General features: G+C 40.7%; 1 protein-coding gene across 5 annotated transcripts in view; it reads left to right on the forward strand.

The window, feature by feature from the left end:
- LOC111858991 (glutamate receptor ionotropic, delta-1-like) overlaps positions 1–15,691 on the forward strand; it is a 183,776-nt gene that overhangs the window by 119,707 nt on the left and 48,378 nt on the right. For all 5 annotated transcript variants that reach the window (XM_023841267.2, XM_023841275.2, XM_072709584.1 and 2 more), the window contains one exon: positions 3,093–3,298. In XM_023841267.2, coding sequence (XP_023697035.2) covers positions 3,093–3,298 — 206 coding nt within the window. The remainder of the gene's footprint in view (positions 1–3,092; positions 3,299–15,691) is intronic.

A 15,691-nucleotide genomic window follows, 5' to 3' on the forward strand; every position in this document is an offset into this window, starting at 1 on the left:
CGTAACTTGCCTGTGTCAAAGCTGCTGTGATCTCTTTTGTATGAAGCAATTTTCTCCTTCGATGTTCTCGGATTATTGTGTTTGTAAGTTTTAAACCCCTAAATGGCTTAGTTAACTGTCTTTGGGACACGAGAAGCATCAGCAGCAGCTGTTTCTGTAAATTTACAGGATTGCAGGAGGCAGTTAAAAAAGAAAAGAAAAAAAAACCTTAATTCTCATCTTTAATCAAGTGCATCTATAAAGACACAAAATATTGTTATGGTCTGCAGAGATGTTTAATTTGCCTTTTTAACTGCATTTCTTTCATTTCATTTTTAAGTCACAAAATGTGTAATTTCTTGGGAACAAGCATCTCTGCTGGCAAAACAAGGTTACTTTTCACAATAAATGGATTATAAAGTTTGATACATACTGCAGCTCATCAAAAGCTATATCTAACTGCCAGTCTTTGGACTGTGGAAGAAAATAAGCTGGAGTAAACTTTCCCAAAGCTGGATAAACTTCATATACGCGTAGTGGAAGCAGCATTCAAGGAGTAAAGTGATATTGCTGTCTGCTGAGCCACTGTGCCATCCAGAATATGAAAACAGAAAAGAAAACTTAAGAGTTTTTTAAAAATGTTTAATACTGGATCAGTTGACCCCATATATTATCAATTCATTATATATTACTTTGTTAAATATGGTTAGGAACCACTGACCTCCTAAGCCGGGTTCTTAACTGGCCGCTGTTCCTGGCTGTGTTTGTAGAATATGCGGTTACAGAGTTGCACCTTCATAAAGACTTGATTATGCATTCATAGTACATTGATTGCACCTTCATAATGCATTCATAGAACATTCATAAGCAGCATAAGTATACCTTAACAGATTTCTATACATTTATAACAAACATTATATTATAATAACAAACATTATAATCATATAAGCATGTTTCATGTTTGTTATTAATGTATATTAAAGCTGTTAAAATGTTGAGGTTAAGGTGTACTTGCATGCTGCATATCAAGGTTCTATCAATGTAGTATGAATGCATTTCACTATACCTGTATATTAATAGCAAACATTATATGATTATAACAAACCTTATAATTGTATTATCACATAATGTTTGTTATTAATGTATATTAAAACTGTTAAGGTATGTTTGTCAGGGTCGGTGTACATCCATCCTGGTCCTATGTGTTTGTCCCCATTTGGCCAGTAGGTGTCGCTGGCCATCCTGTTCCCTCTGTCATGTAACCCTAGTCCCTAATGTGTTTCTCTACTCCCTAGGCTGTCATAGCTCAATGGGTTGTGCGAGGGGCTCAGAAGTTAAGAACATAAGAAATTTACAAACGAGAGGAGGCCATTTGGCCCATCAAGCTCATTGCTCGCAGTTAACACTGCACCAGTTGTCGGTTTAAAGCTGGCCTAAGGCCTGCCTCTCCTGTGTATTTAAGCACCTGCCTTTGTTCATTTCCTTAGTCAGTCATTGTGAGATATTACTCTTGTGTGTGACTGTTACTGCATGTTTGTTACCCTGCTCTATTGCCCAATCCTGTGCTCTGTATTCTGCTTGGTTCCGTAGTTGATTATTCTCTGGTTTTTAGTTAATTCCTTTTTTTCCCTGTTGGTTTTCTGAACCCTCGTGGTTCTTTATTTTTGTGATTTGTTCCCAGTTTGTTTTTGTTCACCCAGTAAACCCCTGTTGTCTCTTGGAGCTGCAAGTGGACTGTCACCTTCTTTTCCCCATGCACCATGCCCCGAGTCTGTAACAATGTTAGGATGTTATGGCATACTTACATGGTACTTATGAATGCATTATAAATGTGCACTTAATGTAAAGTGTTACCGAACATGCATGTGCTCCCATGCTCAGACACAGTTCTTCTTATGCGTCTCTAAATTGCCCCATGATGTGTGATTGTGTGCATTGCCCCATGATGTGTGATTGTGTGTATTGCCCCATGATGTGTGATTGTGTGCATTGCCCCATGATGTGTGATTGTGTGCATGCCCCATGATGGAATAGCACCATCTCCAACTTGATTTCCTCCCCTGTGATTCCTGGGTTAGACCCCAAGCTCATTGTGACCCTATACTGGATAGCAGTTTGGAAAAAAAGATGAACATTTCTTTCCCTGCATTCTAACTATTGTTTTGCAAATATTTTTTTCTCTCTTTACTGATTGTTACTGCAGTATTTCTCAGTCAGAGGCTATACGACCAGGCTAGTAAAGAGATACTCTTATTTTGTTTAAGGATTGATCTAAGTTAATAAGTTTTACGCATTATCACCTGCCATCATGAGTTTTGTAAGTCCCTCATTCCCGTAGCAAATTTATTTCCAATTCAAGCATTTTTTTTTCCTGCTAGTTCCCAGACAGCAGACTAGACAGTGCTACAGTCCTGTAAAGGAAGTTTGTTGATGTAGAATATAAAAGAGGTATACAGTATACTGTATGTTTGTTTTCCCCTTTTTGTACCTAAGTGGTAAGGTTTTGTGTGCCAAGTTTTATTTTCGGCTCCTGCAATAACACCACACCGGTCCGTCTGCCCTGTCACGTCTGTTCACCATCCCGACCAGAGCTGTTCCACGCATGGATTCTTTACAAGCAGTGCACAAAGAGATTCCATGGAGCAGCCTCCTTCTTCAGTATTCAGGATTTTGTACAGCGAAGAATTTTGTCTCAACCAGTGCTATCTGAAGCCTTTTAAAGATCCGACAACAGAAAATACCGGTTGCCAAATGCAATGGCAATTTACAATTGCAAAATGTCTGTCTGTGGTATTATTCAGTTAGAGTTCTCTGCAATATTATACATGCAGAAAGAATGACATGAAAAACAGTAATTGTCTGATTACTGGCTGGTATTAAATTGTCAATTTATTTTATGGAGATGCAGGACGGAGGGTGCATGTGTGCCTTGCAGTAACCTAGCAGCTTATCCAGGGTCTACCCATGCCTTGGAACTTGTGCTGCCAGGAATTGGCACCTGCCCCCCAGTAACTAGGGCTGGATGGATGGATGGATATGTGGATGCACAGATGGATTATATCAATGTATGCCGGTTCTTCTGTGTCCTTATTCGCTGTGCTCTAACCCTGCAGATATCCGTGGCCTACAGGGTTTCATGGACCAGGCATCTCGCCTGGGTTTGGATGTGTCACTGCAGCAAGTTGATCGCAACGTCAGCCGTGTCTTCTCGGATCTCTTCAGCACGATGCGTACGGAGGAGTTAAATCGCTACAGGGACACGCTGAGACGGGCCGTCCTGCTGCTTAGTCCTCGAGGGGCTCAGGTCTTCATCCAACAGGTCAGAATCAGTCATGAAACACTTTCAGAATGTTATTGTGAGCCGGGCTGGATTAACATCTCAGGAGGCTAACATGACCAGAAGGTCCAGTCAGTTCCAACTATTAGGTAAAATATACTCACTCAGTACACACTCAGTACACACTCAGTACACACTCAGTACACACTCAGTACACTTCAGCTTGTTAACAGCTAATCATGTGTTTGCAACTGAATGTATACAACTGAATGAATATAGGCAAGGTAACGAGGTTCAGTTAGTGTTTAGCTAATTATTAGAATGGTTAGGATGTGTGATCTAAGCCATTTTTAGTGTGGCAGTTCCAGCATCTTGTAAACAGCCCTCCTCCTAGGATTTTCATGTACTTCAGCGTCTAAAGTTAACCAACAACTGTGCAATAACCAAAAAGCATCAAGTCAGCAGCAATTCCGGGCACAGAAACACCTCAGTAATAGGAGGTCAGAGGCGACTGGCCATACCTGGTAATGCAAAACCAAAAGCATGGGAAAAAATTGCAGCTCAGTACAACAGTTGTGTACATAATGGCGTGTTTGAACACAATGGTGTTCTACCTTAGAAATGGTCCTGTAGCTGTAAATGGGCCCTAGTTCGCTGTACAAGAAAGAAAGGAAGAAAGATAGAAAGAAAAATAATTTATTGATTCTGCGGGAAATAAATTATTAATGAATAATAAGACTTAGGACTAACAATAATAACAATAATTAATGATAATAATACTGAATGGTAGTAAGAAATACTAATCACCAATGAGTCATTGTGGTACGGATGTGCCCTACTTCAATGTATCCCTGGGTCAACAAAGGAGTCGCTTGTGTTTAACTTCTGTAAGCAATCAATGTCGTCATCGTATGACATCACCGCATTGGTCCATTTGTCTCTCAGCAGGCTCAGTCTCCGTGCTTGTGATTGGAAGGCTACTGGTGCGAGCCTCGTTATTATTATTTTTGTTATCATCATCAATATCATCATCATAAAATCAAGATGCACCCTTAAATTGCACTGTACAGCCTTTGCAGATAAGCATATTCCTATGTTTTGTCCTTGCTAATCTATGTCCCTTAAGAAAAGTCTTGCACAATAAAACGTAGGTTTTAGTTAATGAGGTGCAAGGTGATGTGCAAGAAAGATTGTTACATATTATAAATACTGTTATGAAATAAATACCATAATACTGTAATTTTAGCTAAATATACAATTGAAAATACAGAATACAGATGGTGTCTAGGACTGATATAACCAGTGAAAAACAGTCCAGTAGCTAATGATCGAGTGAGTTAGCAACCAGTCAGTTTAACAGCATAAGACCATTAACCCCTCATCGCTGAATAGTCATACGGCCTGGGGGACAAAAGACTCCCTCAGTCTGTGGGTAGAGCGTAGCTGAGACAAGAGTCTGCCACTGAATATACTCCTCTGTCTGCTGGTTAATGTGCTGTGCAGAGGGTGGCTGGCATTGTCTATGATGGACAGCAGTTTAGTCAGAGTCATTTTTTCTGCTACTGGCATAAGGGGATCCAGTTCCATGCCAACCACATGGCCAGCCCCCCTCACCAGCATGCCCAGCTGCGTAGCGTCCCTCTTTATGCTGTCTCTCTAGCAGACCACAGCATAAAAGAGAACACTGGCAACAACAGATTGGTGGAAGATGAGCAAGAGCTTCGTGCAGATGTTGAAGGATCTCAGCCTCCTCAGGAAATTGAGCCGGTTCTGCCTGGTTCTATGTGCCAGTGTTGGCTGATCAGTCTAGTCTATGTTTCAACTTCAGCCTAAGGAACTTATAGGCCCTGACCATCTCCACATCGACCCCCCTCAGCTGAGACCGGTTTCAGGCAGAGTCCACCACCTTGGTCTTGGAGGTGTTCAGCTGCAGATGGTTCAACTTACGCCATGTAACAAAGTTCTCCACCAGACCCTGTATGCCCCCTCCTGTCCACCGGTGTACCCATCTTCCTATACTTCTCTCACACATGGATGGAACTGGCCTTTGAGCCAATCCCAGGCAGCGTAGACCACAAGGCAGGGGTATATCATAGACCAGGGGTGGGCAATCTTATCCTGAAGGTCATCCCAAAACCTGCATACACACTGACCCTTTGCGGATAAGATTGCCCACCCCTGTCATAGACAGACCACCAGTAAAACAGAGGGCACACATAAACACACAAACACATCCACACACAGTCACCAACTATGGATAATTTAGAATTATCTAACTGCCAGTATAGCAGAAATCATTTTCCCATTTCAGCATTACTTAGTCTGTTGGCATATTGTTAGCAGTAGTAATAGATGTGATGGATTTGCTCCAATAGATAAACTATGCAGGTAAATAGTCTAGTCCAATTGGAGAGCATGTACAGCATGCAACCGTTTGTTTAAAAAAAAAAAATCTATCTTTTTGAAGATAACATTTTAAAAGATTTGTTTATGACATATAGCAATACTTCGAACCAACTCCTGGTTTAGTCAATTTGTCATGATCAAAAAAAGAAAGTAGTGAATGCAAAGGAACATAGTAATGTTATTTAACTTTTTCTAAACTTTTACAATTATACTGTTCCTCCATGTTGTTGTTATTGTTGTTATTATTATTTTGCTCAAAGGAAGCACAGACCTAAAACCTGCCCCCAGTGGTTGAAAGAAGAAGTACAAATCCAGCTTGCTACATTCTTGAAAACAACAAAAAACAGGATTTATGAGCATGGGGGGCAGGTTGGGTTTAGAAAGAGCATAGTTTCCTCCCAGAAAATCACCTATGCCTTGTTACAAACTATAAGATAGTGGATTCTCTTCTATCCAGTCTATGTAACTAGACCCTCATGCTTTAGCCCACACTGTCCTGTAGCCCCTCCCACATCCCAACGCCTGTGCATGTCCATATGCTACTGAACCCAGTCTACACTCCAGCACCAAAAATAAATACCTTCCTTACTCCTCCCCTCCATACTGTACTTATGTCATATGGCTCTGTTTGCTGTCCCATCCGTTACATTAGCACATACACGATATATATATATGGACAGAAGTACTGGGGCAACCATAGTAATTACAGGAATTGCCCACATAAGCCACAGCCGACGCTGACATGCAGGTGAACAGTTAAGCACACAGTCATTTAATCTCCAGCATCAAACAATGGCAGCAGAATGGATGGTCACACCGAAGAGGTTAGTCAACCTGGCATCGTCATTGGACACCACTGTACACTTTTCCGACAAGTTGGATCTCCACGTTTCGGTCGTACTAGAGCTGCCCTGATCAACTGCTAGTGAAGTGATTGTGAAGTGGAAACATCTGGCAGCAAGTTCAGCTGCAAAGTGATAGCGACACAAGCTCACAGAAAGGGACCTGATTGCCCAACACCAATACCCAACCTGAATGGCAGCACATCCCACCAACAATGTCCCAGTATCTAATGGAAAGCCTTCCCTGAAGAGTACGGGCTATTTGAGCAACTAAGGGTTAGCCAGCTTCATATCAATGCTCTTTGACTCACAGTGAGATGTTGGACAGGCTGGTGTCCCAATACATTTATTCATATAAGTGTATACATTTGGCAGACACTTTTGTCTAAATCACCACAGAAGTGAGGAAACCTTGGGGAGAAAGAGAAGGACCAACCAGCATCCCTGGGGCCATTGAGGTTAAGGACCCTCCTCAAGGGCCCCACAGTAATATTTACTCAGCCACTCATGGGGCCTGAATCCACACCTTTCCTGGGCATGGAGATAGTCTGCTGACCCGCCGAGCTACACCATTCCCGCAGGGAGAGGAGAGTGTTTGGATACAGTTTATATGGATGGTTTATGCATACATGCAACATGCAATTGTGTAGTATATGCATGAGCACAATAAGTCAGAGTGACTGTGTGAGTGCAGGAGCCGTGTGTGTAAACCCAACTGTATATGTAGCATTGCGAGAATCACTGAATGTGTACTCAGCATAATAATAAAAGCATCATGACAGCAAGTTAGAGCACGCTTAATAAATAGAGACTGCGTGCAAATACTGATTAAAACTTGTTTGTGTTAATCAGCAGTATTTTAACAATAATTAAAATGTTGAGGTTGTAAATCTTAATTAGGAAAGTTTATGTGTATAGTGTAGCAGGAGGGAAAGACAGGGGAGTCGAATTTGGTGTTAAAAACCATGTCAGAACAAAAAAAAAAACGTACAGCTGAAAATGCCAGGAGATGCAGAATCCCCCTTGGTGACACTGGGTAGCACAGGGATTCGGGCTGCAAGAGGGGGACTATCGGCTCTTGGCGAGGGGAAGCGATGGACTAAGTAGTCGAGGGAAGCGGCTGGAACGGAGTACCCCAGGGATTTCAGATCCTTTTTTATCCCTCTTCCTGCTGCGTCGCTGATTGCTCAGGCAAGCCAGCTGGTACGGTCTGAGCACGTTTCCTGCTAGCTGTCCTGCAGCGACTGACCCACAGCGACCGCTGTCCCGCTGCGTGGTGCTGATCCGGTGAAGCAGGTTGTTAACTGTTCCCACGGCGATCGCTCTCGCACAATAGGTGTAATGCATTTCATAAGCAAATTTGATGCATGAATATGTGTTGATCCTGCTCTTCTGCAGAAGTCAATCTATTGCACTTAGCTACTGTAGATGTGTGTAACATGATTTTGGTCATTTGATGTTCCTTTCAAGTGCATTTAAATCATATCTCATATCATATATCATATCATGTTATAAATATATGATACGGTAACTTGGGTCTCTGTATCTGTGAGGAATCTCCCATGAAACTGCAGAAAACTTAAAATACCGGTGAAGGCACATATTGCTTTTTATTCGGAACTATTAACTTTAAAACCCACTGGAAAACCTGTACCAGAGCAAAGATAAGATGATTTATGGACTTTTATAATACCATAATAAAATAATAATGTTTCCTCCCAATGCGGCCATATTGGCCAAATGCATTTGGACAGTATTCTGAAGTAAATTGTGTGTACATGCAATACTGTTTGGACAAAGGAAATTGAAATTTAGTGATATGCAAATTTTTGTTCTAAAACTGTCACGCGGTGTCAATACACCCATTAACAATAATAAGATCTGCCTTTCATGGCTCTTGGTATGGCACAGGGACAAAATCTGTCACAGATTGTCACAGTTTGTCCCACAAAAGATAAAATGGGAAAAGCGAACACTGACAAAGATAAATAAAATATATCACAATCATTTCTTAATAAATTTACATAGAACAGGAAAATGTTATAGTTTTTCAATTTTTTAGCTTTTTAGTTTTTTCATGGCATTTCTACTTAGTAATATATATGTCTTTCAGGCTGAAAAGAGTTATTAATGATGTTTGTACTGAGGGCATTTCAAACACAGCATTTTTCTTGGCATTCTTGACTGTATAAACCTACGCAGAGGTTTATACAGCAAAAAGATCTATCGTCCACAATAATATGGCTACAAAGTGTTATTAATTTTGAGTGCATCGTGATCTATAAGGCTCTCAGAGCTTAATTCTTGACTGAAGCAGTTTGACCAGATAGCAGTGCAAATACCCCTTTTGTCTGAGTGCTTTGTAAACACAAGTGAGTTAATGAAGAATATTACCTGATAGCTATTGCACTGTAGCTGTTTGGTTGTCAAAAAAATTAAGTTTGATTAGGCCAATGAATGAGATATTACCTCTAGCTAGTTAATATTTACATTTTTGTATGTTTGGAAATGTAGTCATTATAAATGCAGTCATGTCAGCACTAAAATATTCTATAATGATCTCGATCAAGGTTTTGTTTTTATGATGATATCTACTCAGAAATCATTCACATTGTTGCAGCAACTTTACTTTTTCTTAGTGCTACCTGAACGGAATAGGATATTAAGTCAGCATTTCTCATCCTTTTATGTTTATCCAGTTTTACTGATATGTTTCCTGTCCCACACTAGAAGGTGCCTCTCTCTGTGCTCGGTCATCGAGGACGTAAAATGGCTGCTGCGATGGGCATGATGACCGAGGTGATGATGGATGACAAAGACACAGAGACAGGCTCCTACTGAGTAGGATTGGGGGAATGCAGATCTTGTTAGTCATCTTCTGGCCAGTGTGGGAAGGGAAAGCACATAAGGAGGGGTCAGGGGAAACTCATTGTGAGAATGATTTCAGTAGGGTGGTGTGTGTGTGTGTGGATTATGTTTATATTACATTGTGGGGACCAAATATCCCCCACAATGTGATAAAAACTTGTTATGTTGACATTGTCGGGACCATTTTTCAGGTCCCCACAATGATCCGTGAATGCAGTCATAAAACTAAAAATGCCAAAAGTCTCATATTTGGTTTGGTTACAGTACTTACTTTGGTCAGGATAGGACTGGGTAGGGGTTAAGGTTGTCATTTTGGGATTAGAGTTTTCCCCATAGAAATGAATAGAGAGTCCCCACAAAGATGTAATTACAAACCTCAGGGGTCATCTAGCAAGTCTGTGTATTTGTTATTAATTAATTAAATAAAATCTACTGGGATTTTAATTAAATCTAAATCTAGGGATCTATCAGTAGGATTGCCCACAAAATGTATTTAATTTAAACATCCTTTTCTTAAGACTTTTCAGTTATGATCGGAACTTAACCCCACTGTAACCTGGGGAGAGGCTGTATACTTATGTAAAATTGGTCTATTCTTATGAGTATTCTTTTACTGTTGACACAATAAGGAAATAAGCAAATGAAGAAAGGACATTTCTGCAGAACATTTTAATATGTGTCACTTTTTTTGTTATTGGAATAAGAGGGGAAGATGATCACCTCTCTTAATGAGGAGTTCTATCCATGGACATCTGTTTACTTGCTCTACTTTCACATGGCACAATGTTAAATATTTGTGTGAGGATTTATTAAATGTGTTTACTTATTTAGAAAAAAAATTCTAAACATATGGTATGTGTTGTAAACAGGAGCATTTTGGAAGCACTCTTCTGGAAATGTAGCACGCGGTTAGCGGTACGGGTGACACTCTGGCTCAGTGGGTGGTTCAGTTGGCTTGTACCTTGGGGTTGGGCTTCTGTATCGGGCCCTGGCTCTGCGTGGGTGGGGCGTGCATCACGTTTCACACGTGGCACATGGACTCCGATTTCCTCCCGCAGTCCACAGACATGCAGGTAGGCTCATTGGGATTCTAATTCCTCTGTCACATAGGTGTTTCAAAGGCGGGGGTTTGGTTTCAGGACTGGTATTGACCAAATCAGCCCTAAGACCCCCTGTTCCCCTAAACACACACAGTAGTCCCACAGCAGACATGTAAATACCCAAATCTATGCTCACAGTGTCTTTGTTTGGTACGAAATGGAGTGGCATTCCTTTATTTTCCCAAGTATATTCTTTATAAGAATACAAAACACTAAGTACAATACTGTTTCATAAACTGACATTATTTCATATCTTGATGTAATGATGTCTAGGTATGTCACTACATATTCACATCCGTGGTTGTGTTCATGTGCTGTACTGTATATATGAGTGCCTGTGAATGAGGCTATCAAGTGTCACTGTCTACATAAATATCTCCCACTCATTCCCGGTTCCATTCCTCTACTTCTATGAGTAGATACCCCATTATACATTATTCATAATTGCTTATCCAGTCTCACAGTATATATGAGCGTGTAGTCTTTTGTTTTTAACGAGTTTGGAGCAGAGTGATTTTCTGCTGATCATCTGTTCTCGAGGTTCCACTTGTTGGAGTTACAGTTCCACACTGTCTTTGAAGAGCTTTTTTTCTTTTCCTCCTTTTACAGTTGTACATTAACTCGTCGTGTCCACCTTCCTCTATCTCATTTGCCCTGCAAAGGGAAAATATCAAGCTTCGGTCCTTTATCTCAAGCTCCCCTTTTCACAGCATTCTGTCCTGAAACCGAGCCAGTTTTCCCACATATAGAAATACATTTGTTATCATAAGTCAGGTAAAGCACTATGTACACTGTTGTTCTATTTTTCAACCAGATTGTGAGTTTATTTTGGGTAGAATTACAAAAGAACCTGAGATGTACAAGACATATAATGAGAGCCAGATTTGCAGACAGCACCTTAACTCTTGTCATGTTAATTTTCTTAGCTTAGAACATTGTTATACTTGCATTGGTGATGAGTGATTACTTAGGATTTCTGTCACTGAAGGAAAGGACTGAAACCTCCATATCATACAATATGCTGCTCCTCATTCATCCCTTCATCAGGGAAATGTTGATGGTTATTTATCCTCTTACCTTCCATTACTGAATCACACCCATGCAGAGCAAGCATCACATATACAGTACAATTCATTTGATTATTATTGATGGGATGCGCAAAACAGCAAGGAGAAGAAAAATCACAAGAAATTCCATTGGCGGCATTCTGTGAACATTACAGTTATTTACACTAGTTATAATATTTCACTACTTTTCTTGTGAAACAGACACCAGCAAGCAAGTTAACAACCAGATAGCCTGTGCTCCTGAAATGTTTTTAGTATAAATTAACTGTTACATTTTGTTTTCTTCTGCCTTGGGGGGTGTACGGGGGGGGGGGGGGGGGGCGCCCATCTCGCCTAGGGCGCCAGAACACCCAAGGCCAGCCTTGGGATTCAGGATTTCCATTTTTGGAGTATGTGTTCATAAGGACACCTTACAGTGATACTAATGCAACTGGCATTCATGTATAATGCATTAAATCAATGGTCTTCACAGAGAAGTGAGATCGCTCCTTGAATGCCAAGGGCCATCCTGGTATCCGCACTGCCCGATCATCACTGAAGCATTCCGAACCGGAGCTGCCTGTTTCCGCTTGTTTATTTATCTCGACTCATCACTCCGGCTAAGAGAATGAGCCGTAAGCACACAAGCTCTTCATGGAGCTCCGCCCTTTACCTTTACCCCAATCTGTCACTGCCATCAAACCCTCCCCCATAATCCCAGAGAGCTAATGAGAGGAGCCAAGAATAATTAAGCATGTCCACCGCTTGTTTTCAGAGTGGAATTTAAAGTACCAAGAAAACTGTTGCTGCAGTGATTAAAAACGATTGAAGGTCCGTTGGGTGGATTCGGAATGCAAATGAGTGTCCCGGACATTGATTGCATTGATTTCAATGTTTTTTTTTCCCTTCTTGGGGAAGATGCATATTATTGTGTTGACTTCCCTGCAGATTCAAAGAATAACTGTGTCACAAGCAACAGTTACAACATGTATTGTAAACTATGACAGTGACGTCCTAGATACTTCTATAGCCAGTATTTATCTGGAAGCATTGCTTTGCAAGGTTATAGACATTGCAAAATATGAGTAAAGATGTGAATTTGTTATTGTCTTTAGCACATTCTGGGGGAAGACAAATAATTCTGAAGAGGCTACAAATACTTTGTTGAAAGTTTAAGCTTGTTCTGAAGCAGTTTTTAATGGAATTTATCAGATGAAAACATAGCTTCTTAGCCAAGTAAACATCAATAAGTATAATATACACTGCCTGGCCAAAAAAAAGCCACACAGTTTAATATTTTGTTGGACCACCTTTAACTTTGATTGTGGTGCACATTCGTTAATGCATTGTTTCCAATGTGCTTATGCAGCATCTCAACATTTATTTTATTTCTTTTTCCATCGAGATTTGCATTAATTTCTTGTCAAGATTTTGTATTCATGATGGGTGAGTTGAGCCACTCCGTAAAGTCTTCCACATCTCATCTCAAAGACTTTCAATGGAGTTAAGGTCAAAACTCTGTGCTGCCCAATTCACGTGTGAAAATGATTCCTTGCGCTCCTTAAACCACCTTTTAACAGTTAGAGCCCTATGAAACTTGGCATTATCATCCCGGAATATGTCCATGCCTTTAGGTAAGAAAAAATCCATTAATGGGATAACCTGGCCATTCAGTAGATTCAGGTACTCAGCTGACCTCACCTTATCGCTGCATAACGTTGCTAAGCTTTAATAAAGATGCTATCATTGGCTTTTAAGTACCTACTGATTTAAATTCAAGCGGTGACATTTTTTTTTTGGCCAGGCAGTGTGTTATAAATTAATACCAATAAAAAATGGTATTGTATTGGGGGCGGCATGGGGGTGCTACAGTACACACCTCTGGGACGTGAGTTTGAGTTTCTGCCATGATTCCATTTGTTTGGAGTTTGCATGTTCTCCCCCATGTTGTCACAGGGTTTCTTCTTTGTCCGCAAGCAAGTCCTCCTTATAGTAACTCCTTGACCTGGGATATCCTTGCCCTACCCTCTCTCTTTATTACGTATTTCCTCAGTTCTTTTCTCCTCACTATGCCCTCTTCTAATAAAGGCTCCTAAGGGGTAATTATCATTGTCTGACATTTCATCATCCCATCTTCTTGCCTTCTATTGCCCCATTTGCCTATTTCTCCAACACATCCATCCTGGCTCTATCTTTTTCCAGCCAATCTACATTTCATATGGCTCACAGAGAGCTAGTTTTGGACTCCTTTTCTTTGTAATGCCGGCTAATGACGACTGACCTTGCCGGCTTGTACAGGTGCTGATATACAGTGAAACACAGGAATCTAAATTAATGGCATTTCACCTTTTTCTTGTTTGTTTTGCCTTTGTCATAAGTTTAATATGCAGTGGTACTAATAAATAATTCTATTTCCCTTTTCGACAGGGAGAGCTCTTCCTGTAAACCATGACTGATGTTTAATTGTTGTGCAAAAAAATCATAATCCATCTATTTAATTTTTTCTTATACTGCTTATCCAGTGTAGTCTTGTGGTTAATGCTCATATGTGGTGTTGCACATTAATTCAAATTGTTTTGCTAAATAATGGATAATCCATGATGTCTTAACATTTATCCGTTGTTAATTAAGAATCGAAAGGTTGTTTCTGGCAGGCATTTAAAGTGACAAATCGTTGCTATTAACCAAATAAATATCTTTTTAAAAGTAAAGGTCTTTCATAAATAAATCTGTCTGTAAGTTATTGTATGTGATTCCATGTTGGGCGTAGAAGGCTTTTCTAACTTTTGCGCTAAAGTTCACAAAAAGTACAAGCGCATCAGCATTGCGATGTGATTTTTCATATGAGCAGTTCTAAACATAGCTGGTTGATCATGAAGTTGCACATTAAAATTATGCATTCCTGCGTGGAAATGAAAATATTCCATATGGTATTAGGACACTCCGTAAGTACTGGGACACGCCTCTTAATCTTTGAATTCAGGTGTTCCATTCAGACCCATTGCCACAGGTGTATAAAATCAAGCACTTAGCCAATCTGTCAGGTTTAAAAGCATTCATAAATGAATGGGTCATTCTAAAGAGCTCAGTGAATTCAAGTGTGGTGCTGTCATAGGAATGCACCTTTGTAATAAGTCAGTCCATGAAATTTCTTCCATGTTAGATATTCCGTGGTCAACTGTAAGTGGTATTATTGCAAAGAGGAAGCATTTAGGAGCAACAGAAACTCAGTGACAAAGTGGCAGACCAAGTATAGTAACAGAACGGGGCTGCTGAGTGCTGAGACATATAGCGTGCATAAGTCGCCAAAGCTCTGTTGACTCAATAACTGCAGAGTTCCAAACTTCCTCTGGCATTAACCCCAGCACAAGGAATGGGATCCCATGGCCAGCAGCTGCCCGCAGGCCTCACATCAGCATGCACAAGGCCAAGCATTGGATGGAGTGGAGTAAAGCACTCCCACTAGACACTGGAGCAGTGGAAACGTGTTCTCTGGAGTGATGAATCATGTTTCTCTGTCTGGCAGTCTGATACATGAATCTGGGTTTGGCACATGCCAGGAGAATGTTAACTGCCACTGTGCCAAGTGTAAAGTTTGGTGGAGGAGGGATAATGGTATGAGTTTTTTTTCCAGGGGTTAGTTCCAGTGAAGGGAACTCTTAATGCTTCAGCATACCAAGACATTTTGGATAATTCTGTGCTTTTGGCTTTCTGGGAACAGTTTGGGGAAGGCCCTTTTCTGTTGCAGCATGACTGTGTTCCAGTGCACAAAGCAGGGTCCATAAAGACATGGTTGGGTGAGTTTAGTGTGGAAGAACTTGACTGGCCCGCACAGAGCCCTGACCTCAACCCCAACAAACACCTTTGGGTTGAACTTGAATGGAAATTGTGAGCCAGGGCTTCACATCCAACATCAGTGACTGACCTCACAAATGCTCTTCTGGGTGAATGGGCAAAAATTCACAAAGACACACTCCGAAATCTTTCCAGAAGAGTGGCAGTTGTTATAGCAGCTAAACTCCCTATTGATCCTATTGGATTTAGAATGTGATGTCATAAAAGTTCCTGTAGGTATAATGGCCAGGTGTCCCAATACTCTTGTCCATATAGTGCATCTGTTTTGTGCGGTGATTCATGATTTTACAAAATGTGTTATATGCGGTGTCAACATAG

The sequence above is a fragment of the Paramormyrops kingsleyae genome, chromosome 3 (assembly GCF_048594095.1).
Source record: "Paramormyrops kingsleyae isolate MSU_618 chromosome 3, PKINGS_0.4, whole genome shotgun sequence".
NCBI classification, from domain to species: domain Eukaryota; kingdom Metazoa; phylum Chordata; class Actinopteri; order Osteoglossiformes; family Mormyridae; genus Paramormyrops; species Paramormyrops kingsleyae.